General features: G+C 38.4%; 1 protein-coding gene across 6 annotated transcripts in view; it reads left to right on the forward strand.

Annotated features, from left to right (window-relative positions):
• Nucleotides 1-26,831, forward strand: part of CPNE8 (copine 8) — a 115,140-nt gene that overhangs the window by 7,882 nt on the left and 80,427 nt on the right. For 5 of the 6 annotated variants that reach the window (XM_064445389.1, XM_064445382.1, XM_064445405.1 and 2 more), the window contains exons 2-3: nucleotides 5,361-5,401; nucleotides 14,020-14,066. Coding sequence is in view for 4 of the 6 variants with exons in the window: in XM_064445382.1 (XP_064301452.1) it covers nucleotides 5,361-5,401; nucleotides 14,020-14,066 (88 nt within the window). In the remaining 2 variants the exon portion in view is untranslated. Of the gene's footprint in view, nucleotides 1-5,360; nucleotides 5,402-14,019; nucleotides 14,067-25,954; nucleotides 26,028-26,831 lie in introns of all 6 variants that reach the window. The other variant, XM_064445397.1, reaches the window with a different exon arrangement.

The raw sequence follows: 26,831 nt of genomic DNA on the forward strand, positions 1-26,831 counted from the left end.
GCCTCTTAGTCAGGAGAGCCACCATTTTCTCACCTGTGAGCCTTTCCTAAGAGAACCAGTTATTTTGACAATAAGATAAAATTCCGAGAAATTGTCTAATCTGCTTTTAGGTCTGGGACATTTTGAATCTAGAGATCCGGAGGCTAATAGCTTGCTTTTTATTGTGTTCTACAGAATACAGAAGGGGAGAGTAAATAGCTATGGAAGGGTGACTACTTAAGCTAACACTACAACTGAAAAGTTGTTTGTGAAATTACTCTGCAAGAAGTCAAGTATACTCTTCACTCAAGTAGGCTCTTTGGATCATTCATCGTCTTAGCTAGGGACTGGCTGTTGAAAGTCCAGTAATATCAGTTAAAGGATGAGGGACAGTGACTACTAGGATGTCATACAGTTATGTCACAACTAGTGATGGAATGGATAGTATTCTGCATAGTAAAAAGTGAGGAGATGCTTCTTTTTTTCAGGATCTTCCTTGAAAAAGGCACATGGGCCCACAATAAGTGAGGGAAACAGAAATGCATTTGTTTAATGAACTGTTTAATGAACTAGGGACAATTCTTCTTCCCATGGAGTGATACTAGTGTACTGTGAGAAAAGTAGTGTGTGCTTATATGAGAATATAATATATTGAAAATGTATGTTTTCTAAAAATTAAAAATAATTTTTCATGGGTAACTAACTTTTGTGTTTGCAAACCACTGAGTGCTTTATTTCACAAGCAAGGAATCTGCATGCACTTAAGTGTAATCTAAAGATGTAGAGAAACATAAAACCTTAGTACCCTGAGAGATTCTGATAAATTCATCTGAAGTAAACCATATTTTTACCATTAAGGATTTCAGAGCTGTTGAAAGCAATGTATAAATATTTTTTCCAGTCATATGAACATGGTTAGGTTTAGGTTTTTTTTTTTCTTTTTTTTTTTTTTTAAGCTAGAGAAATTGATTTTAAACTATTCACTTCTATAGTTACTAGGGTCTGTTCTTCAGTGCCAGAATTCTGTCATTTCTGAAGGGGGAATTGAATTTACTTCTGCTTAGCAATTGGGGTTAACAAAGGGTTAAACTTAAAACTAAAAAATTACAGATCAGGAAATTCAGGTATTGATCATTAAAATAAAGTCATTTGAAGCAAAGTATATGTGAACAAGGTGAGTAAATGTTACTTTTTAATGTAGGTCAGTTTTTGCCAACATGCATGTAATACATAGAGTACATGAGGTTGTACAAAGCAGCATAGACGGTAATGATTTGTGTTTAGCTACCATTGCTAACTAGATCAGTGAATCTTGAAGTATCTGATTTATACATATGAGATTTATTTTTTTTTTACATTAAACATAGTACAAAAGACTTGACAGTAGGAAACATTTCTTTACCGAGAAAGTGGTCAAACACTGGAACATGCCCCAGGCCTGTCAGTGTTTAAGAGGCATTTGGATAAAGCCCTTTAACTTTTGGTCAGTCCTGAACTGGTCATGCAGTTGGACGAGAAGATCATTGTAGGTGCCTTCCAACTGAAATATTCTATTTATTCTAAAGCAATTTTTGAAGCAAAGCACTGGGCAGAAACTGTTATCTTGACAAATCTTGATGGAGTTAATGAAACTGTGTGACAAAGTGATTCTGCAAGGCATAGCTAAATATGTTTTAATTTTTCTTATTTATGGATTTTTTTTTTTTATCCTGGGGAAATTGCACTCATTATACAGAAAAACAAACCTTTATCCCAGCATTTCTAATCTTTCTTGTGCTTTCCAGTTTAGACTAAGTAGGTGTTATTGCTATGGTTCCTATTTTTTTTTCCCTTAGTCATCTATGCTATTGCAACCATGTTGGAAGGTCCACTCCAGAATGGGCAGGTGCAGCACAAATTCCTTCAGGATCTGTGACGGTAGAATAATGTTTTCTTCACAGATGTTCCTAGATTTCTTTGCTGTAGGTATTTGATGTGCATGTTTCTCCAGGTAAAAGCAGATGTCTCTTTTTTTTTTTTTTTTCTTCCTCATAATTGGTTGCAATTCCTTCTCTTTTCTTTTAGCATTCTTTATCTGGAAACCTTAATGGGCATAGAAAAAATATACTCACAATGTTCAGTCAAAATAGGAGTCTGTTTCTCATGATACTTTGATTAGGAGGAAGAAACAGAAGTTTCATGTATCTCTGGTTTCTGAGTTTGTGAGCTTTCCTAGGACTGTTTCCTGAGACAAAATACTGTACTACCAAAGAGAATAATTTTCTCAGGAAAAGGGAAAGAAATACACGCTGTGTCACTCAGCCTGTGCAGAAAGTGCCATTGACTATTATGGGGATAAAGACTACATAAAGTTCCAGAAATACATCCAGTCTTCTTTCTCCTTTTGCTTTTAGCATTTCTTTTTCCTTGCAGATTGCCCTATGCTTATGTGCCATGCAGTTTTAATATATTCGAAGGAGCATTTTGATTGTTTTCCCCTTAAAATGAAAATGCACAAATGAAATTGAGCAGCTTCTTGAGCTGTTAAGTGATTTAGTGGACAAATCAGACTTTTTTTTTTCTATTGACATTAGTCTTTAAGTACCTTCTGAAACTGCCTGCATTGCTTGAACAGCTTGTTCTTATGTTACTATTTTGCTTAGTTATTAATGATTTTGAAAGTCAGGCATGTCTGCAAACTTTGCTGAAGACATTGTTTTTTTTATGGTAAAATGTATGAAGGTTCAAATTGAGGATGTTACAAACTGTATTAGTTCAAAACTGTGAATTAATGACCCTTTCTTGACCTGAATTGCAGTGTTAAACTTTGGTATCTCAACCCTTACAATCCTTTCAGGGATACTGTCATGTAGAAATGTTCTTAATTCAAGATGTCCCTGAGCAGCCAATGGTGGGTGACCAGGAACATTGCCAGGAAGCATTACAGATTCTTACCTTGTTGTTACACTTTTCCCATGATAGCTACTTCTTGCAAATGCTGGAGTAAGAGTATCGGGATAGACTGAGCTTTACAGTACCTGGTATGGCCAGTCTTCATGTTTTTATATATAACGGAAAATAGAGGAAGAAAAAATGAAACTTAAAAGGGAACAAAATAAGAGTAGACAATATTTTAAAAACTCGAAGCACCTTAGCTCAATGTAAGCATCATTAAAATGTTTTAATCTTAATCTGCAGTCACAAACAGTAACATACTGGTTATAAGGTCATTGTATAGTAGTTTTGCAGAGGAATTAAAATTGCTTGGAATCCTAACGGTGAACATGGGAGGCCTCTCCCAAAACCTTATGTAGTATTTCTTTCATATAACCCTAATTCTAGGATTTTATAGCAATTCATTTTGGGATAATAACACCAATTCTAGTTATAATGAATTAATGGCATATCTAGGTAGGTGTAATTAAAGAGGAATAGGAGGCAATTTTCATTTTGGATTGGCAATTCTGATATTGCAGAATTTACTGTATTGTCTTTTAAAGCAGTTTGTAGTGGTCATTGTCAAATACAGACTTGGAACCACTGATTTTCCTGGCTTTGTTAATATGTCAATTTATATTTGCACATTTTTGGTTAAGATGGAATACAGTCTCTCTGAGTATAATTAAATGCATATGTAAAACTCCCACTTCTGAATCGATTGGAGAATTCCTGAAGTAGCAACATGTGCAGACTTCAGGGTCATTCACAAACACTAATTTTAAAGCCAGTGTCTACTTTGGCTAAAATAAAAAAACCCAGATGCACACAACATTCTTTTAAAGCTATCTTTTGTTCATATTGCTTGTTTTGAAATGTGGACTTGGCAGTACCTAAACTGGGAATAAAATATATTTTCCTTGTTGAAGTCTGAGTGGACAGCTTAGAACACCTCTGTTGAACAACATATTAATATACTTTTCAGCATGGTTCAGAAGCACAAAAATAATGTGATTTAGATCTGAATGAGAGTAATAGATGGTGACCTTTGAAGAGACTGTACTGTTATTAAAAATAATAAGTTGTAAAGGATGTAATCTGGTTATTTAATCCTTCCTCTTGCTCCAGGGTAGGATCAAAGAATTTATTAGGACTTGTAGCTACCTAACATGCTCTTAAAGACCTTCAGTGGTGGAGACTTCACATCATGTCTGGCCACCTTTAACAATGAAAGATGGTAAAACAATGGAATAAAGTTCAATTTCTGCACCTGCAGTGCAGAAGATTCAGCTTAGGGTTAAACCTGTTCCTACTTGCTCTGGCTACAAGGAGATCAGCTTCAATTTGCAGGAGTGTTTTCCTCATAGATATATTCTATAGACTTCTGATTATTTCTGCTTCTGCTTGACTCTGGTGGCTCCATGTCTGCCTTAGATTGCAAGAAATTGGAGTGCTGAAAACATTATTCCTTGAATTGAGTGTTTACTAGCATTATGAAGACCAGACAATTACTCTAAAGTGGCATTCTTGTTTATGTTTTACAGTATGCCTTTTTCCCAAAAGCACAAGATTCCTCACTTGCATTCAGTTTATGGTCTACTGTGATGTCTAGAACCATTTTTAACATAACTGCTGTATACCCAGCTTATATGCAGCTATGCTGCATTATGTTTAATACCTAACTTAAACTACCTTCCTAAGTTTAATAGCTCTTGTCTCCATTCAATGGCATCCTGTTTTCAGACTGTTTTTCTAGTTTGTCAGGATAATTTTTTTTTTAATAATAAATGTTGGTAACTATTCTGAGAATGGTTTTCTGGTCAGTCCTGCTTCTCTAGACTTATTGTTAATTTGAGTCTCCTCATCTGTGTATGATTCTCAGTTGGCTGAAGTGTGGCTACGATATTGGAAGTGCATTGTGTAACAAAGAAATCAGTTCTTACTACTTTTTCCTAGGGATTTTGTAGATGTTTAGAAAATTCCTAATTTTGGTGCGTGTCCTGGATATGCTTTAGTTCTCTTTACCTTACTCATCCATGACAGATTCTTACAGATATTTGCTGATGGCTCTGAGATCTCAAAGCCATTCTTATAAGTAAAGTCTAAAGTTTTTGGTTCAACTAGTGTGTTAATCTCTGGTAGAATTTTGTGGTTTAAAGGTATTTCTGTTCCTGATGTCCATTATATATATTTAATGGGCTTCTCATGTGTTGCTTTTCACTTCATGGTATTGGAGTATATGAGCCACAGTTTGCTCAGATCCAAAATGTATAATAAGATGAAATATAAGAAGACTCGAACGTTAGTGCTGACTGACTTCAAATAAATCTTATGCCTTGGGAGGGCAGAAAACTAAGCTGAGTCTCGATGAGAATTGTTAAAAACATGTATGCATTGATATCAGATTTGTATCTTTCACTGTTTTTCATAAATAATATTTTTATCTCATTGTTTTGTTTTTACAGAAATCTTTTGGACAGAGATACATTTTCTAAATCTGATCCAAGTAAGTATATAGCATTCTATTGTTGTTTCTCATCATATATTCCGAATGTGTAAACACTGTATTAAAATTACATGGGTTATTTTCTTCAGTGTCAATTAGGTTTACATTGTCATTGTGAAAATTATTTAAAGTAAATAAGTTATAGTTTCTGTTTCATGAACTGGAATTTTAAAGACTTTATATTCACTGTTGCTTTCCTCAGCTACACAGTCCCTTATTTAGCAGTCACTCTACATTTTTCTAAAATTAAAAAATGCAGAAAAGTTTGCTTGGGTTATTTTTAGTTTTAGTAGTATCTGTTCTAGATCTTCTGCAAAGCTAGTAAGCAAACTTCTAAATAAACTAGAAGCACTTGTTCCTGCTAGCATGTAGTGTTAGTGTCCGCTAATCTTAGTCAAACGCTGAAAAATAAAATTAAGTTAATTAATCTCTGGGAAACACGGCCTTTCCTGATCAAAAATAGTATGATGGTTTATGTATTAATGTTTTCAGATATGTAAGATAGTGATGCCCATTTCCTCCTTAAGTTTTATTAACACAGAACTGGGTCCCAAAACCACTCTCGTGCCTATGAGTTTTTGTATGATGGGGCTTGTGATTTAAAATCCATTACTATCTTCCTGTATTGGACACTTTATAAAAATTTTGTCAGGGAACTGGGACCACAAAAGATTTTCTTTTTTTCTGATAGTGTTTAATCAAAGTACTTCAGTAGTGTTAATTGACTAGTCCTTAGATTATGGTGTCTTGGGTCATGTAGTTTCCCCTACAACTCTCTGTATGTTTTTGTCTGTAAGTTTGCTTTTTTTGTTTAAGGCTGGGTGTTTCTTCCTTAGAATGCCACATATTGTGCTTACTGACATTGGAAATAACTCGAGATTTGTACACTTCTATCAAGTGTCTGGACATGTAACCATGTCCTGATGGAATACACTTAAATACTGAGTTGTGTGACAGTATGAAACATTTGAGTACTTTTGTGGGAGTATGTTTGTCTGTTCTTAACCAAAAGTTTCTTGAGACAGATTCCACAATAGACTTTTGATGGGAAAAGCTTCTACTTCCTGTGGAAAAGCTGCCGAAGTTAGGAGTACCTTTGACATTCCTAACTTATAAAACATATTTTTTTAAAATGAGACATATCCAGTACCATGCCTCTGGTGGAGGGAGATCATACAGAAGCAGAATTGAGTGTCTTGCATATTACTAGCTGGTTTTTAGTTGGCTAATAAAACCTCAGTTGCCTAGGTTAAGCAATTTCGAAGAGTTGTTGGTGACATATTGCCCCTGATAGGTTGAATTCAGAGATCTTTTTATTAAATCAAGGCACTTTTCAACAAAAGTGATGAGGTGTCTAGTTTTTAAGCTCAAATATTATTAGGGACAAGTGCTTCAAATTTTTATCAGATAGAAAACTGTATTAGGCATAAATTGCAGGATTTGAGCAGCAGGGGACTGCAATGTGACCTATGTGGGAGAAGGCCATGAACCACCCTATGACTGTCACAGCTGTTTCCAGTCAGCTGTGAAAGCTGTGTGAGTAACCATTGCCTGCCAGAAATTCTGCCAGCCAGGGGAGCACACAGTGCCCCTGCACAAACATATTTTAGAAGAAAAGCAGCAGGAACTAAGATCTACAGACACAGCTGCCAAAGATATTACTGGAGCCACAGTTCTGAAGATACGCTCCTGGAGATGCATTCCTGAAAGGAGACGTTCCATGCAAAAGGCAGTAGACCTCTCGGGTCTGTGGCCTGTGGGCAACCAAAGTTCGGACAGTCACCCGAGTGATTGTGGCTGGTGGGTGACCCATGCTCCGTAAGGGACATGAGGAGACAGAGTGGCAGCAAAGCCTGAAGAAATCTTAATATCTATCTTCAAAATATTTTTGAGAAGTAAACTGGTGGTATTTTTTATAGATTCAAAGTATATGGAAGTATTTTTAAAGTGTCATAACGTTGCCTATCAATTCAAAACTGGCTCAACAACAGAACTCAGAGGGTTGTGATCAATGGAGCAGAGTCTGGATGGAGGCCTGTCACTAGTGGTGTTCCCCAGCGGCCTGTGCTGGGTCCAGTCCGGTTCAATATATTCATCGATGACCTGGATGATGGGACAGAGTGTAATCTCAGCAAGTTCACTAATGATACCAAGCTGGGAGGAGTGGCTGATACACTAGAAGGCTGTGCTGCCAACCAGCAAGACCTGGACAGGCTGGAGAGCTGGGCCAAGGGGAACCTCATGAAATTCAACAAAAGCAAGTGCAAGGTCCTGCACCTGGGGAGGAACAACCCCATGCACCAGTACAGGTTGGGGGCTGAACTACTGGAAAGCGGCTCTGTTGACAAGGACCTGGGAGTGCTGGTGGACAGCAAGCTGACCCTGAGCCATCAATGTGCCCTTGCGGCCAAGAAGGCCAACGGTGTCCTGGGGTGCATTAAAAGGAGTGTGGCCAGCAGATTGAGAGAGGTTATCCTCCCCCCCTACTCTGTCCTAGTGAGACCACATCTGGAGTACTGTGTCCAGTTTTGAGGCCCCCCAGTTCAGGAAGGATGTGGAACTGCTCAAGCAAGTCCAGCGGAGAGCTGTGAAGATGATCAGGGGACTGGAGCATCTCTCTTATGAGGAAAGGCTGAGAGACTTGGGTTTGTTTAGCCTGGAGAAGAGAAGACTGAGGAGGGATTTCATCAATACCTAGAAATATCTAAAGGGTGGGTGTCAGGATGATGGAACCAGACTCTTTTCAGTAGTGCCCAATGACAGGACAAGGGGCAGTGGGCACAAGTTGGAACACAGGAGGTTCCAGCTATACATGAGAAAAAACATCTTTCCTGTGAGGGTGGCAGAGCAGTGGCACAGGCTGCCGAGGGAGGGTGTGGAGTCCCTTCCCTGGAGACATTCAAACCCCGCCTGGGCGCGTTCCTGTGCCCCCTGCTCTGGGTGTGCTTGCTCAAGCAGTGGGGTTGGACAAGATGATCTCTAGAGGTCCCTTCCAACCTCTACTATTCTGTGATTCTGTGAAAACATACTGCTTTCTTGTTTCTGGTAAATAGCTTATTTAAAGCCCTCAAACTGGTGATGTGCTTTAGAGGTCTTGCCTGAACTTGTGAGTACCCAGTTATGCTGCCAGTCGGGCCTATTTGTCATAGGTTAGCAGTACAAAAACATGGAATACAGTGATATTGTCCTTGGTAAAGAGCAAAGGGGGAAACCATTGGCTCTGGAAGTGCTCACACTGTATTTGCACTCAAGAAATTACTTGGCAAAGCAGCTTTGATTGTGGATACTCTCCAAACAGTGTACATTTAGTTTTAGTATTCTGCATGTTTTTTTATTAACCAATTTAGTTTGTTTGCTCCTAACATCCTTTAGGTGAGCACAGAGATATGGCCCTACTGTAAATGTGGAAAGTGTAAGGGTATAGTATAAAAAGTGCTATTCTTTTCTGTAGGTGGAATTACAGCAGGATAGCTTTCCTCAGTGTCTGTTTGCTTGGACAAAGGCCATTCTTAGGCTGGTCTGCATAGAGTAACTTTATCCTGGTAGCTGAAAAATGCATCAAAACCAACATCATACCACATTCACAAGATCCATTTTATACCCACTGAATTTGCAACCACTAGATCTCATGCAAGACAGAACCACGTAGAGTAAATCTGTATGTTGAGGTCTCATTGGATTTGACTATGCCAATTCTAATATGCTTTTCAAACTCCAGTGTAGCTATCTAGGGATCATACTGATACTGAAAATCCAGTTTTACCCTCTTAGTCTTTTTCTCAGAGAGGGACACACATGAATATAGTTGAGTCCCCTGTCCACATAAATAGCCTTCTCCTGAAATTAAAAAGGACTATGGATTTCTCCAGTTCTTTTAGGAGGTTTGCTTAGCCTTTTTTTGATACTGTAGTTGCTACTTAGTATTTATTCCAATTCTGACCACTTCCCTGCAATCTAGAATATATGTGCCAAGAGGAAGCTGGTACTTTGCCTCCCTAGAGGCAAGTTACAGAAATAATGTAGGGATACTAGATGTAGATGGGACAGGCTAGGATAGCCCATGTTCATCACATATTTTAAACAATATGGAAGTCTCTTATCGACAGTGCTTTCTCCTCAGTGGTGTCAAAGCAAGTAATATATATTCATTTACTGTAGCATTTGGACCATTCTGTTCTTCCAGTCTGGAGACTGTTTTTTCTAGGAATATTTTGGGGAAAAACACCCCCCGCCCCCCCTTTTTTTTTTATTTTCATGGAGAGAATGAGCTAAAGCAGTGCTTCCCTGATAAGGCAGGGATAAGACCTGCAAAGGAGATACAGATTAACAAATTTGGCACATTTCTTCTAATGACAGTTAGGCAGAATCATTTTTTTCCCATGCACTGGCCAGCCAAACTGAGTCACTGTGCAGCTGTGGTAGCAGCACCATGGTCAGGATGGAATGTCCTCTTGTGGCGCCCTGTGACACCTGAAGTATGATAATAGGAAGAGTGGAGAAGAAAAACTCTTCCCCTAGAGGATAGACATGGAAGACAGTAATAGTGTGTATAATCGCATGACAGTTGGGACAAAAGGACCTTCAGGAAGCGCTGCCTGGAAGGTACGGAAGCTGGTCAGTAAAGAATAATGAGGAGCCCCCTCTAGAACTGGGTGCAGGATCATGGAAATATTTGAGTAGCATGCATAAAAGTGTGACTTCACTCTGTCTAAGACTTTTTTCAAAAGGGAATAGATATGGTGTTATGTTTGGGAAAACTGAGGTGGGCATTTTGGATGTAACAGCAGTGGCCAGGCTAAAGGATAAGGGAGGCCCAAACTATCTGGGAAAATAAGAAGGTGCAGACTGTAATATTTGGGGAACTGAATCTACAACTGAGTGATAACTGTTGACGCTCACACCCTTTTCTTCATTGCAAGATTTAATTAAATTTACCTTGAATTTGACAGCATCCAGAGCTAAAAATTACTAAATGTTAAGATTTCTGACTATAGGTATGGATGTATCTTCCCTTGGAAGAGCTCATATGGCAAAGCCTTCCAAAGGGTTTCTCAGCCAGCTTCCTTATGAGGATACACTACTTCTCATCAGTGCACTGCTCTGAGCTTCCTCATCCCTGGAGGTGTTCAGAAAATGTGTGGATGTTGCATTTCAGGACATAGTTTAGGAGGCATGGTGACATTGGTTTGATGGTTGGACTTGATGATCTTAGGGGTCTTTTCCAACCTTAATGATTCTATGATTGCTCCCTCAGTTTTCCAGATTACAAGACAACTGGTTGCTTAGCTCCATTTTAGGATGTAGCTGCGCGATACGTTGGCTTTTGAATCTTAAGAATCTCCTGTTTATTCCACTGTATTCCTTCCCCTCCCACATGACAATGCTATTAACTATTTTCTGCTCAAAAAAAAAAGGCTCCATGAAGCAACCTTAGACCAACCTCTGGTGTCAGCAGTTCAAGTGCTTTAGATCAACATATTTATCTGCACTTCTTCAGGTTGGATATGACTTTGAAGAAGTTTTTGAGGGATTATTGTAATTAGTGTGATATCAGGGTCTTTATAAAACCATGTCTCCAAGAGCCTTCAGGGATAGTGAATCTCAGCACCAATGAAGACCAGTATGATGAATGGTGTCCTGAAAATTTCTGGGGTGAATTTTAGAGGAAAGATAGAATTAGTTTTAAAATTATTCTAAATTTGCAAAGTATTTATCAGAAAGTCTGGAAAGTGTGTCTTTTCTATAGGTTTCATTAGGACTGACTTTTCTTTTGAAATGTCAGTTTGAGAGGCACATGTAGGTATCACTGTCAAACTTGCACCTTGCACTTATAATAAAATAAATATTATATGAGATTATTATTAGTCTTAATCTTCTATAATAATACTCTCTTCTTTATAGTTAAAGTACCCACCACATCTGCAACCCAGATAAATAGCAGAAAATTGCTAGTCTTACTACAGATTCGTAGCTCTTTTCTCCTCATTTAAGGTTTTATATAAATAATTCTTAAACTAGAGAGGTGGTCCCACTCCTGGGATATACCTTTGGAAGCACTGGGGAGCTACTGGGAGTGGAGGGGAATAGAAGCATACTAATGCCTCAGCAATAAAAAGTTGAGAATGATAGCATTGCTTGCTATAAATCCTCCACAGATAAAAAACCCAAATGATAGTAAGCTGACTACAAAGAAACGGAACGTAGAAACTAGGGTTCTAACAGACAGACAGGTGTGAGCAGCCTTCCAAAAAATAGGAAGAGTGAAAGACTGAATTAGCTTTAAGGTGGAGTTTTACACCTGTTTTTTAACCCTTTTATATTGTGTGACTCGCATCTCATCAACCCAGTAGATTAAAATTACCCTTGGTAGTCTTTTTCAGTCTTTTTGTTCATAGCTGTTCTTTTATTTGGCTTAATAAACTAGAGAGATAAGGTAGTGCCAGAATGTCTCTTTTCTGAAAAAATGATGGTAATGGATATTTTACAGTTGTATTGTTGCTTTCTTCTCCTCAATATTAAATCTGTCATTTTTTAATATTCTTTTTGTTCCACAGCTGCAAGGAGCAATTGTTACTTGGTTTACTGTATTGACACTAGTACACAGGGAAGGATGTAGTACAAAACATAAAGCAGCAAATCAATAGTGAAAAATTATTATGTTTAAGAAAAGTCTGTACAATATAAATATCTGAATAGCAAAAGTGTACATTATCTGTAAATAGTGTCTTTTCCTCTAAATTAATTTCTGTTCTATTCTCAACTGGGGTTGTAGGTATGAGAAATTTTTAATTGATAGCTTAGATGTAAGCTCTTGGCAAAATGGCCAAAATCCACAATTATATCTGCTTTTGAAATTAGATTCTTAGAAACCACTACTGAAAATTGGTAAATATTAATTATTGCAGGACTAGTAACATTAGTTTGAAAAATAGTTGCCAACAGGGGAATTGAAAGAAAGTTTTGTGAGAGCCTGCCTGATTTTATGTTAGAGTAGGGTATTTCCAGAGAATATTCTTTTGCTTGTTTTTACCTATGGAAACATCCTTTGACAACATTTCCTTCTTCTCCCAGGGTTACCTTGGCACAGATCTTACTAGATATAAAGGTTAGTCAGAAGTTCTGTAACCTTCAGACACTTCTGTAGCTGATTTCATAGCTTCCATCTCACTCTGTTCTCACACTTTCCCATTTAACTTCATTCTTCATGTAGTATAGTTCAGCAATCTACTCCAAAGAGTGCTGTAAAAATAGACCTGTTGGTTTGGATTCATCCCACTATAAGCAGGAACCAAAGCTGGGAGCATGATTGCCCAAGGTTTCATTTAGATTAAATGGAGAAAGACATCTCTGGAGAGTGATCTTGAAATTTTTTTGTTAAAGCTTTTTTTCTTGTACAAGACATCTTATTTGGGGAAAAAAAAGTTGAATTGTGTTAACTTTTAACTTCTGTGTCAAACTAAAATACTGAAGTTGCTTTTTTCTGTTCTTCCTCTTATTTTCTACTGCCTAATGGGTTTGTTTGGTTGGTGGGGTGTTGGTTTATTGGTCCTGGTGTTTGTTGTGGTTCTGGGTTTTTTTTGTATGGAGCAAATACCTTTCAAGTAAGAAGAAAATATAGTTTGAAGCTTGACTTCATTCCTACTTTAGTATTGTTTTTAACCTTCTGCTGAAAAATAATGATCAGCACAAGAGAAGAATTTGTCAGGAAAAAGTGTTCAAGTATCTGTATTTCCATTGTCTAGAAAAGGGTTGTAGTGGAGTTTCAGTTAAAAATTGCTTGATGGTTGTTAGCTGCAACTAGCTCAAGATGTAGAAAATGAAGTTGAGAGTACTCCTTCAGTGCGAATGATTTGTACTTACAATAGTGTTTAAAAGAGCTGATGATAATCACTGTACCTCTGTCACCAGTCCCTGTGATGGAAGCTGCAGATTAATGTGTAGTGGTGTAGTGGGTTCTGTACGGGAAAAACAGATCTGTAAGGAGAGTGACGCCTGTGGGATTATGCTGCTTGGTGTTTCAAAAACAGTTTAGGTTGACAAACTTCACTGATTCAATTTTTCATTAGGTTTTAGTTAAAAAAAAAAGAGGATGCATATGCAAGATGCTTAAATATATAGAAATAATTTGAAGCAGAATTAAGGAAGAAAGCCTGAGAAGTTATTTTTTCCTTTTTCCACTTTTATTTATTCGTATTCCCCCATCTCTTTTTCTAATAGAGTCCTCATTGGTTTTTATTCTAATTCTCTGATCTCTTGAAGGAAGCATAATTTAGGGTAATTATGCATTAGATTAACTAGGATAGTCAGACCATCCACACTTAATGAAGACCTGCTTTTATCCAATTTTACTGCTGAGGATTGCCAAGTGATTTGCTGGAGGTCAGGCATAAGTGTTGCCTCCCATTTTAGAACCACCCTATTTATTAGTTCATTGCTGCAACAGCGAGACCATATTGTTGCTGATCTGGTTAGGCATACTGAAAACCAAGGGAAAACATAGTACTATTTATTCGTCCTAGTTACTAATTTCAACAGCACAACAGACTACAAAATTCATTCACTTAATTTAAGAATATGTTGGATTCTGAAAATGACCAAACATTTTTTTCTCTTCACAGTCTGTGTTTTGTACACACAAGCCATTGGAAACAAAGAATGGAGAGAGGTAAGATACATACATATTCATAGATGTATAAACTTCTTTAGTATATTTAAGGCTGGTCATTTGCTGTAGCAGAAGAGGCCATGTCACAGCCTCTTGAGTGCTGTGCTGAACAATGGGAGTCCTGTAGACACTTAAAACCTAGTCATGTTAATCTCAATTTCTTTATCGGTATTACATATTTCCATCAAAAGGGAAAACAGAGAAAATACATGAGTTTCCTGTTTTACAGTCTCCCTGAGATAAGTGAAATCAAACTTAGCTATCAATCTAGACAAAGTTTGTGGATATCAAGAGAGGAAGACACTCAAACAGTACAAGATCTGTGGAAGGATTCAACTGTGCAGATGGTCAGTATCAGCAAAACTAGCCCGAGTTGTGGTAGATATCAGCTTTTCCTGTGTCATGTTTGGGGGGAGTTAGGTGCTGCTGAACAAGAGTATACACCAGGCCACAAGGGAGGATATTATGTGTAGATTGGACTATGTCCTCTTAACCTATCTGTGAACACTGGAGACATATGTCTTAAGAAACGAAATCAAATACTTCTAAATTGGGTATCTACAGCAGGTCCGCATTTATAGCCTGGAACTGTCTCCCTGTACGTAGTCATCTGATTTTTCTCCTTTAATGTTATTCTTTGAAAGAATTGACAGTGTTGGGGGAAGGGTAGCCGTCTTTCCAGTGATAAAATGCACTACCTAGCTGCCTTACAGAGAGGATTGGTGGAACTGTTCTTCATTGTAGATGGGCCGCTGTGTGGCCGTGCGTTCTAACAGAGCCAAGCGAGGAATGAACTATCTTACTATTGTCCCTGTAAAAGAGAGGAGGTCTGATGTCCTTGTTTTCAGAACTGATATTTTATGCGATTACTACTGTGCAAAAATTCCAGTGGAGGGACCAGGGGCACAGAAACCAGACCTCTTCCCTCATATTTGGTGTCCTTGCCAGAGAAACATTTTCTGCTTTGCTGTAGTGTGGTGGATGTGGGTTTCAGTCTTGTCAAGATGACAGAATTGAATTTGTCTCCTGCTTGGAGAAAAGTTCATATAACTGGGCAATACATGAAACCCTACCTATTTGTAGCTTTTAGTTAAATTGCTGCTCTCTATTGTTCTGAACTATGTACTAGACATATTCTCAGTATACCTACTCGATCACATTCCTCTGTGATTTGTGTGAAGAAATGTCAGTTTGAGGGCCCTAAATGGTAATTCACTAATCTTAATTAAATTGGCAGAATTGGTGGACATACACAGAGTTCTAAATGTCTGGTCTTTTCTGGTCTAGGGTTAAGAATATTTTGTCAGAAATTCTGGGATTTATTGTGGTCTAAGGTTCCTATGTAATTTTGTGAAATACTCATACTTCTCTGGTATAAGTGTTAAAATAAGTATTAACCATTTTAATAACATAATTTTCCTGAAGGTAAAATTATAACATTATCACCTTACTTAGAAAATGTTCCATGCGCTCGTTTTGAGGTGATTTAGGAGATTGCTGATGGAAAGATTCCATCTGCTCTCGTTTTTAACACATCCAAGTTTGTAATGGTTGAAGTGTGTCACGACCTTATAGCTTTTTATTGTTTTCTGCCATTTTGTCTCCCTGACCAAGGCAAAACCACCTGAACAGGGCAGTGTGCAACATTATTGCTTGTGTCGCATCTTCGCACTGATTAGAGAGTATCTTGACTAGGTGATGGACTTTGGCGGGTGGTTATGGTATCATATACCAGTTTAGAAACTACAGGGGTTAAAACAGACTTTTGACATGGCAGTTTCTAGAAAATCTTATGGTTTTGTTTTTTCTTTTAAGACATAGTTATCTCTATCTTGTCTATCAGGAGAAGGTCTAGGTATAAGTATTTACAACTCAGTTGAATGTTTAAACTATTTATAGTTAATGGGAAAAGATAACAGCCCAAGGGCAGTTGATCAGACCTAATTTGGATGTCTGCATTAGATCAGATGGATCATTCTTTAGAAATGCCTCCAAAAGCCTACACTTTTGACTACGTCAGATGTAAAGTTTGGTGAGTAGAATCCCATTCCTCGTAGCTATTATGACAGCCAAAATTCAGAGGCTGGCATGATAGAGGGGCTGAGTCAGGACTGCATATTATATATTGTGGTGTATTATATTTATACCAGTGGTAAAAAATAAGGTGGTAGGTAGATTAGTTGATATATACATTAGATGGGTAATCTCATCTTTTTATTTTTAGGCTTTTTTTGCCTGCAGTGGTGAATGTGCTAATACCATGTTTTTCAATAAAATTATATATATGTGTCCATTTTGTTTCATTTAAACACTTATTTAATATTTTACTGGCTTGTAGAGGTGGAATTCACCTGAAACTGTTTGGATAAGACAAAACTGAGACAAATAATGAGCCCCTGATGATATGTGTAGACATTAAAGAATGGTGTTCAGTCATGTAACATACTTCACCTTGTTTCTGTTCCATATCCTTTTATGCATAGCTCTCTTCCTTCTTTGACAAATTACTTTCTTTTGAACGCTGCAGAAAATGCTTGGGAATCATAAATACACTAAATAATTTCATAATCTCCATAATTTCCTTAGCACTCTGTTCTAGCAGTGTGCTTTTTTCCCCATTCAGCTAAGCTATTCAGATGGATTCAATACAATAGTTAAATCAAACCCTTCATTTCATGAAGGGTAGATGTTTTCTGGGCACTGACTCCTGTTTGCCTGTTGTACAGATTCCAGTACTTTTACCCAGTGTTATTCTTGCACACCAAATCCTCAGCAAAGAATGGAAACATTTAGTTCTCAATTTAATAGGGTGTTGTTTTTCAAAAGTTTCCCTGTTTTCACTTACAGTGTGGTCATCAGGTATTTCAATTAATATAACTGGCAACAAATGCATCCTCAGAATCTGAGCTTTGTTTTTAAAATATTTACTTTCCCTTACTTTGTAAGGACACATTTGAAATATGTCTAAGTATAACTTACTGTTATCTACAGAAGCCTTAAATAATATATTGGAAAAGTCTGAACATCTTCATTTCAAAGCGGGTGTTAATTCTGAAAAAAAGAGGGATCACTTTGAAGGTGAATGCTAAATAAATAATAGACATTGTAAAATACTCAGCCAACTGCAGTTTTACTGGCTGTATCCACCAATGGTAAGTGTTAGGGAACTGCCTATGGAATGAGCCTCTGAGCCTCTGGTCCATCTACTGTAAGAAGGCATTGGATGCAAATTAAATTTGTATACCTGTCTGGAAGCCAGTTCTCTCAGTGGTCCTGATAGTGCTGATTCCCAGCTTCATGAGCTGCCAAATGATATTTTATACCCTCAGTAAATTTCCATTGTGTCTTCTGAAGTTGTTCATGGCTTCCTATTCTTCAGGCTTTCCTGTTCATTAATTCTGTTGGTTTGGTTTTTTTTTTTTAATCTGGAGTAAATATACCGGAGACAAGAAAAAGCATCTTTTTTGATTGAGTCATCAAGTTGAGAGAAGGCAGTTAGGCAAGGTTGCAGTGGAATCCCAAGTCAGGAAAGGTGACCAGTTTGTAAAGAAATTTAAAAACGCTGTCATGAGTTGTACCTAGTCCCTATACTGTACAGTTTATCAACAGAAAGACTTCTCCCTTTATGTGCTCACATTGCTTATTCAGCCATCCTAACTTCTGTGTTGTTAATGGTTACTTTTTTTCCCTGTGTGCATATCTTGTTTCATTGATCCATATGGAATTTCATCTGCTATTTTATTGTCCAGTTACTCAGTGTGAATAATGTTGTTCTGCCAAGTCTTCATAGTTGCCTTTTATACATTTATCCTGTTTAATTCTGTAAAAATCTATTTGTTTTGTACTTTATTATTTCAGTCCCTGCTCCAGATTGTTTAGGCACGTATGGTACTGCATGAGTCCATTTATGGACATCCAAGTCTATAGGAACTTGCTGAGTCCTTGCTGGGAGTTTTCATCCAGCAAATTGACTGCTTATCCTCATGTTTTGTTTCCTATCTACTAATAAATCAATAAATTATTGTAATAATAAAAATAATTAATTAGTAAATTATAATTAAAGATAATTATCTTATGTCATTAATTGTTCTCCAAGGGGCAAATATCCTCCCCTTCTGTCATAAGATATTAGATAATGGTGTTCCCCAAGACTCGGTATTGTGGCCAGTTCTGTTTAATACCTTTATCAGTGATCTGGACGAGGAGATCAAGTGCACCCTCAGTAAATTTGCATATGACACCAAGTTGGGCAGGAGTTTTGATCAGCTTGAGGGTAGGAAGGCTTGGGGGACCTGGACAGGCCGGATCGATGGGCTGAGGTCATTGTATGAGGTTCAACAAGGCCAAGTGCCAGGTCCTGCACTTGGGTCCCAACAGCCCCATGCAACGCTACAGGCTTGAGGAGGAGTGGCTGGAGAGCTGCCTGGTGGAAAAGGACCTAGGGGTGTTGCTCGACAGCTGGCTGAACATGAGCCAGCAGTGTGCTCAGGCAGCCAAGAAGGCCAACAGCATCCTGGCTTGTGTCAGGAACAGTGTGGCCAGCAGAGTAGGGCACTGATCGTGTCCCTGTACTCGCACTGGTGAGGCCACACCTTGAGTACTGTGTTCAGTTTTGTGCCCCTCACTACAAGGACATCGAGGTGCTGGAGCGTGTCCAGAGAAGGGCAACGAAGTTGGTGAAGGGTCTGGAGAGCAAGCCTGATGGGGAGAAGCTGAGGGAACTGGGGTTGTTTAGCCTGGAGAAGAGGAGGCTGCAGGGAGACCTTATTGCCCTCTACAACTACCTGAAAGGTGGTTGTAGTGAGGTGGGTGTTGGTCTCTTCTCCCAAGTTACTAGCTATAGGATGAGAGGAAACGGCCTCAAGTTACACCAGGGGAGGTTTAGATTCGATATTAGGAAAAATTTCTTCAATTGAAAGGGTTGCCAAACATTGGAACAGGCTGCCCAGGGAAGTGGTTGAGTCACCATCCCTGGAGGTCTTTAAAAGACGTGTAGAGGGACATGGTTTAGTGGTGGAGTTGGCAGTGATATGTTACCGGTTGGACTCAGTAATCTTAAAGGTCTTTTCCAATGTAAATGATTCTGTGGTAATCTGATGGATTTTGTTCAAAGTGGACACTTACTCATGTGTCTAGTAGTTAAGCTTTTAACTGCAGCATCTACCAATATGATTACCATTTGAACATAATAAGACATGGTTTTGGGTCTCCTTTGTTGATTTCAAGGGCTGTCTTAATGAAAATGACAAAGGCTAGATGTTTTATAATCGACATTTATTGGGATTTTGGTTCTGGTTTTTTTAGGGTACTGGTGAAGTTTCTCTGGAACAATAGCTTGCGTCTTCTTTAGCAGAGGGACATGGCACAAATAGGAATGTACTTTGTAGCAAATTAGTAGAAAAAGTTTCAGTACAAGGGAGCAAAGGATGGAGAGTATGGAAGAGGCCTATTCTGTTCCAGTTGCAAAGAAAGAATAAATTCTGCTGTTGCATGATATTCAGTTCACTGGAAAGCTTTCTGTGGCAGATATCTTGAAAGAATCAACCGTTTATGGGGATTAAGACAGTTGTAATAGAAGTACACAATCTTTTTAAGGAAGTCATGTTTCCTTTCAAAGGAAACAGTTAATGGAAAAAAGCCAAAGCACAGAAAAATTATTAATCCGTTTTGGTTTTTATGTACTTATGATTGTATGACCATCAGCTAAAAAGGGCTACACAGAAATCACCATCATGTGTACATGCAGTATACAGATTTCATGTGAGTGCCTGCATGCACGTTAGAAGAAATGTTGTGGTTTTTCTGATAAGTAATATGAGTTTATATATTAAAAACATTATTCTTCCTCTGGGACAAACACAGTGCAGAACATTTTATGACTGCTTTTTCTAGAGTGGGCTTGGCAGTTGTGAATTTTTTGTTTCCTTTTAACCCCTAATTCTGATTATTTGAGACTACTAACCATTATTATAACAGGCTCAGTTTTTTAGTACTGCATTTCTTTCTCCATGATTCAAGTTTCTTATTTATTCTGTTCACATGTAGTGAAGGTAGATTACAAACTCTGAGAAGAGGATTATCTTTTGTTCTGTGTTCATATACCATTTTCTCCAGTGAGCTGGAGGTTCCAGAGCCATTTATATCAGAGCCAAGAACCTAGTGATAGTTCAAACTATTTTTCAGTTCCTTGGTTGCCAGAATTGTAAAATAATACTAAGTTCTGACTGTTCACATTTCAAGAAAGATGTTTAAAAGACAGAAGACTAGAGAGAAAAGTAATGAAAGATTAAATAACATATTCTACACTGAAAAACTTAAGCTCAAACTATTGTCCTAATGAAAGAGTGAATTAAGGATAATTGTAATCAGCTATAAATATCAACAGTAAGAATATAAATTTCATAACGGAAAACATTTCTGTCTAACAAAGGTATAGAAAGATCGAAAAGATGGAAAAGAAAGTGAAATAAAAAACTGGCAAGAAACAAGAACTTATTTTTCAGAATGGGGGTGATTAATTATTGGAACAACTTGATTGCAATTGTGGTAAAACACTGCAAATTTTAAAAAACAAGAAAAGAGAGCTTATTAGATATTATTTTCAAGTTCACTCACAGTCAAAACTGAAGTGAGAATTAATTCAGAGAATTCATATAGAAGGTGGTTAGCAGAGGGTTGAGTTAGACCCTCAGAATTACAATAGTTGCTGTGTTACGATGTTTGATATTGGACTTAACCAACTTGCTTGTTTTTTATAACTGTGATATTAAAATGAAGGTTATGATTTTTCATTAATGTCATAGCCCCTCAGGCTGAATCACTAGATTGAGATGCTATAAAAATTAAAATGACTAAATAAATTTTAAAAACCCACTTTTATCAGGAGAGCTTGTATTATGAGGTGACAAAGTTTCTCCATCTCAGGAAATCCAGAAAAGGGACTCTGTTCTTGATTTTCTTTGAACATTTATTGCCCTTTAAATAGTTAAACTGATTCTGTTACTCTCCTGAATAACATTTCTAAAAGTATTTGCTTGTTAGCCATGTTAAGATTTTAGCTTTGCACAACTGTTAGTGGGGAAACTAGGCCATGTGGAGAACTAATTAATTAGCAGCTATGTTATTAGTTGTGAGTGACTGGATTATAGAAATAACCTGTTCTCCTTAAAAAAGGCTACAGGTAATTGGGAAAACAGATTTAAAAAGATGATGCTTCATTTGGCTTAGAGTGTAGACCGGTGATTTTTAGAGGCCAGCATTTTAGTGTCATCTGTAAGATAAATTTTAATAATAGTTTGTCAGTTAAGTGAGGAGTTATATTAGGTTAATGTGAAGAAGTAATTTGTGTGGACCTTGGAAAAAAGTAAACAGATCAAAAACCTGAAACCTCAATTAAAAAAAAAAAAGTAATTTAAAATAATTTAAGGAAAAGTTAGCAGTGCCACTGAATTCAGTCTCTTGAGTTTTGTAACAATTTCAGTGTAACTGATGAGAGATAAAGGTAGGAATGTGTATAATTTTATATATGTTCGATAAATAGCAGTGTAGTGGGCATTCTGTTAGGCCTTCTCTGGTCTCAGTGTGATTTAATTATTAGCATATTGCGTATTTATCTTCTTTACTGATATGCTTCTGTCATGCATTTTAAATCAGAAAGATTTTGGAAGTGTAGCATGGTTATAGTGTAAGGTGAAATATTTTTACTGAAAAAAGCAGATTTGAAGGGATGGAATGTACTTATAAATTTACGATATTTTACTGTCTTAAAAAATTATAACTGACAGCTGCCATATTATAACTTTTTTCCTTTTGAAGTAACTCTTCCTTTGATTCATACATAGTTCTGTTTCTAATGAAACTATAAAACTTAAAAACCTGAGATATGAAATATGACAGAATCATGGAATAATTTAGGTAAAAGGAACCTTTGTGTTATGCAGCCTCCTACTCACCTGCTGTGTCTGGTTCATCCTGCTGATATATGCAAAGCCATCTTCAAAGTTAGGCTGGGCTGCTCAGGGACTTTCCCAGCTAAGGTTTGAAATTCTCTAATGGCAGAGACTGCACAACTTTCCAAGTGACCCATTCCGGTGCTTAATCACAGAATGGTAGGCATTGGAAGGGACCTCTGGAGATCATCTTTTCCAACCCCCCTGCTTGAGCAGGGACACCCAGAGCAGGGGGCACAGGAACGCGTCCAGGCGGGTTTTGAATGTCTCCAGGGAAGGGACTCCACAGCCTCCCTAGGCAGCCTGTGCCACTGCTCTGCCACCCTCACAGGAAAGATGTTTTTTCTCATGTTTAGCCTTGTTCAGTCATTGGGCACTACTGAATAGAGTCTAGTCCCTTCGTCCTGACACCCACCTTTTATAAGTACTGATGAGATCCCCCCTCAGTCTTCTCCAGGCTAAACAAACCCAAGTCTCTCAGCCTTTCCTCATAAGAGAGATGCTCCAGACCCCTGATCATCTTCATAGCTCTCCGCTGGACTTGCTTGAGCAGTTCCACATCCTTCCTGAACTGGGGGGCCTCAAAACTGGACGCAGTACTCCAGATGTGGCCTCATTAGGGTGGAGCAGAGGGGGAGGATAACCTCCCTCGACCTGCTGGCTACACTCCTTTTAATGCACCCGAGGACACCGTTGGCCTTCTTGGCCACAAGGGCACATTGCTGGCCCATGGTCACCTTGTTGCCCACCAGCACTCCCAGGTCCTTTTCAACAGAGCTGCTTTCCAGTTGTTCAGCCCCCAACCTGTACTGGTGCATGGGGTTGTTCCTCCCCAGGTGCAGGACCTTGCACTTGCTTTTGTTGAATTTCATGAGGTTCCCCTCAGCCCAGCTCTCCAGCCTGTCCAGGTCAAATCACTCACTCCGGAAGAGTGTTTCCCTATATCCCTTCATAATTTCCTTTGTTGCAACTTTTGACTATTGCATCTTGTCCTTTTGTTGTGACCTCTGTGAGCTGTCTGACCCAGTCTTCTCTAACACTTTTTAGGAAGTGGAGGATGGTACTGGAAATAGATCTTCCCCAAACCTCTTCAAGCTGAACAAACTGAGCTCCATCATCTTTTCCTCAAGTTGTGTACTCCAGCCTGCTGGTTGTTCTGGTTTTTTTTTTCAGGGTCCATTTAACCGTAAAGTAACCATAAATTAACCACAGCTCATACCCCACCACTCAGTCCCCAGTACCAGTACAGGTCTTCAAATTTGTCTTCATTGAACTTTGTATGAGAGTTCACAAGGCTGGATAAGTGAGCTGCCTTTTTTGTCTGGGGTTGGTGTCTGTGTCCTCCTCCAGTCACAATCATTTTAGGGTATGTAGGAACAAAGTGAAACAGTGTTTTCCTTTACCTAGCTATGTGCCTGAATCTTGATTTTTCATGCACTTTTAGAAGTTGTCACAACCCCAGTCCCTTAGTACTTTCCACCTGAGTGAAATGGAGAGTTTTTTGAATGTGCAAGCCCAACATCCTATGCTGCATTAGGGGCAGCCCTGCCAACGGGTCAAGGGGGGTGATCCTTGCTCTTAGGGCCAGTGAGACCATAGCTGGAGTGCTGTGTCCAGTGCTGAGCTCCCCTGTATGAGAAAGACAGGGACATACTAGAGTGGGTCTGGCAAAGGGCCACTAAGATGTTAAAGGGACTGGAGCATCTCTCATGAGGAGAGGCTGAGAGAGCAGGGATTGTTCCACCTGGAGAAGAGAAGGCTTACATTTTATCCATGTTTTCAAATACCTGATGTGAGGCAGCAAAGAAGACAGGTGGATTATCCTCAGCTGTATCCAAAGGAAGGACAAGAGTCAATGGGTGCAAATTGAAATACAGAAAATTCTATTTAAACATAAGAAAAAACCCTTTTTACTGTGAAGGTGATCTTATACTGGAACAGGTTGCCCAGGGGGTTTGCAGAGTCTCTATCTTTGGACATACTCAAAACCTGACTGGACAGCCTGCTCTAGGTGATCCTGTTTTGAGAAGGAAGATGGAACTGGGCAATCTCCTGAAGTCCCTTCCAACCTCAAGTATTCTGTGATTCTCGTCTGGTTTTGTTAGCCATTAATTTCCTTTTCCTCTGAATGGCTTTTCCAAAATTAAGTATATCCTCCTACTGTGCAAACTGCCTTTACTATTTCAAAAAGGATCACACTGTCAGAAAATGATCTGTTTATGAAGGTATCAGACCAGATGTTTGTCAAGAGAGGTATTAGTGCCCCAAATGGACTCTTTTGACAAGTTATCCTCTGAGCTCACTTAATTGTTTTGGGTTTGTGCCTTTCAATTTAGATGATGACTTTGGCAGCAGAAATTAAACTTTCTTAGGCTACAGCTCCCTGTAGTCTTTGTTTCTCTGTCTTCCATGTATATAGAAGTATAGGTCCCATATGACTGAAGATCCTCTTACTCTTCTTCAAGCTTGTCCTAATCTGAGGATTTAAAGAACTTCAATAACCTTTCTTTTCCTGCCTCGTGATTAAGGAGTCTTCCAGTACAATTTGCTGCTTGAATCTGCACAGGCTCTGAGATATTTTCATAGATATCTTTGTATATGTGTGTCTGATTCTGTTGGACATAGCATGAGAGACTACCAGAACTTAATACGTGTTCTTTGCTTGCTTGCTGTGCCTTTGGTAGCTTTGCCAGTTACAATGCAGTCATCCTTGGACCTTCTTTTTGAAGGCCCAGAGTCCTTTGCTTTTAGAATGGGTCAGCGTTCATCACATTCCAGCACTAAGGGTAAACCTCTTTATGCAGCTGATTCCAGTCTTTGAGGGAATTTGGACAGTTTGCTGTAAGAGTGCAAATGGAAGAAATAGGACGCTTGAGGGGAAAAAAATACAAAGATGAGATATATTCCTGTTCAGAACTGCAAAATGGATGGTCCTTATGTCCCCATTGTTTTAATTTCTCATCCCTGGTCTGATGAACTGCTGTTTACTGGCTGTGTCTGAGAGTAGCTTCTCATTTTCAGTGCATACCTGCAAACAGTACTAAATGCTTGGATATTGCTGCATATTTCATTTTATCAGCCATTCCAGCTTTCAGTTTTTCCTGGCTCCAATATTGTTGAATGTTACAAAGCATGCAGCTGACAGGGGAAGATTTTATTTATAAACATTGAGATTTATTTGACCTGGAAACTGATTGGAGACTTTGAATGTACATAAAATTTGAACGCTGCTATTCAGAGGGGAAAGAAAGGCCTTTTAGCCCAGGCAAGTATTCCAGCCATACTTATTCCCATACGAATGCCAACTTTCTACCACTGCTATTATTCCTCATTGATTAATAGTTGGCCATAGTAGTCACCAGTGTTGGTTCAAGAGTGATTTGTACAGCACTCTGCCTATCAACTTTATCCCAACATTTCAGAGAATACCTTGAATCATTTCTTGAAGAGACTGACTTTTTTCATCCAAAACAAAAATTAGGAGTAAAATTATTTGTTCATGTTCTTATATTTTTCCAGGATCATGTGCATCCTGTGCTAGTCCTCTCTTAAGAGACTCAGGGATTTTATTTTGAATATCTAGTATCTTCATCACTCTGGAGAACTTGTGGAGGTTCCTCCTGTCCATGCCTGTATAATGCTTACGCCCTTCATAGCTATTGCTTTGGCTTAGGAGAGCTAAAGAAGTACAGTGATTGCTAATGAGTAAACTTGATTTCTAAACAATTTGTGCCTTAGGACATATTCAGAAGCCTTCTTGCAGGGGATATCAAGCTTCTAGTGAGACCAGGGAATCATCCCACCTAGGTTTTAAGAAATTATGTAAAGTCTCGGCAATGGAGTATGCTAATTGACACTATATGTTAAATATTCTTTGCCGTTTATTTGGAGATGGTATCGTTCATTGGGAAGATAGTATTGCTTCTCTGTCTTTTATAGGAAGTGCTGGAATATGGAGATCTCTGAATAAGACTGTCCCAGTTGAACGTCTCACAGCATAGCAAAAGTGAAGGTACCAAACAGGATTTAAGCACACTCTGTAAAGATGCAAATCACCACTGTGTCACTTCTGAGGATTGTTCCTTTTCCTGAGACTTTATAGAGCTGTTCCTTGAAGATGTGTTTACTTTTGTTAACATTTTATTGTAGCTGAGACCTTTGGGTGGGTAGTTGCTTTTTGCAAAGCAGTCATCCTCTTGGATACAGGCCCACTTCTCCAGGTGACCTGTGTGAATGAGCAATGCTTGCAGTCAGTCTCCTGTGGTTTGAATGCGTGTGCACACACAGTCATTCAAAGGAGATAAAAGAGTTGCTGACAGTAATGGAGTTTCTTTAAAGCACAAAAATAATGTGGTTGGAGTTCTTTGCCATTTTATTTCAATAAGAATCGAGCAATGAATGGAAATTGCCTAGTTTTGAGAGGAAGAGACAGTGGAGTATGTTCCATCCTTTATACCACATATATGTTAAGTATGTAGGGACTGGGATAGGGAGCCTCCTGTGGGGGGCTGAGGGGCTTTGTGCAGGTTATAGTGGTTAGATCCATGATGTGAAAATATTTTTAGGAAATACATGTAAAAAACCTTCAGTTACAAGAAGGTTTATTCTTTCTTTATCCATGTTTATTGATTTAGTTAAGTTCTGTCAATGAAGAGGTTGGCAGTCTTTGAGTCATTCAAAAGTCTCTAATCCCAAATTGCAGTTTTGAGGACTCCTTAATGATTATCTTTCAGCAGACTGTCAAAAAGCTTTTCAGTAGGCTATATTGAAAGATGTCTTGGCATATTCAATGTGTAGGACAAAATGAAATGCTCAT

The sequence above is a fragment of the Phalacrocorax carbo genome, chromosome 1 (assembly GCF_963921805.1).
Source record: "Phalacrocorax carbo chromosome 1, bPhaCar2.1, whole genome shotgun sequence".
Taxonomy (NCBI): Eukaryota; Metazoa; Chordata; class Aves; order Suliformes; family Phalacrocoracidae; genus Phalacrocorax; species Phalacrocorax carbo.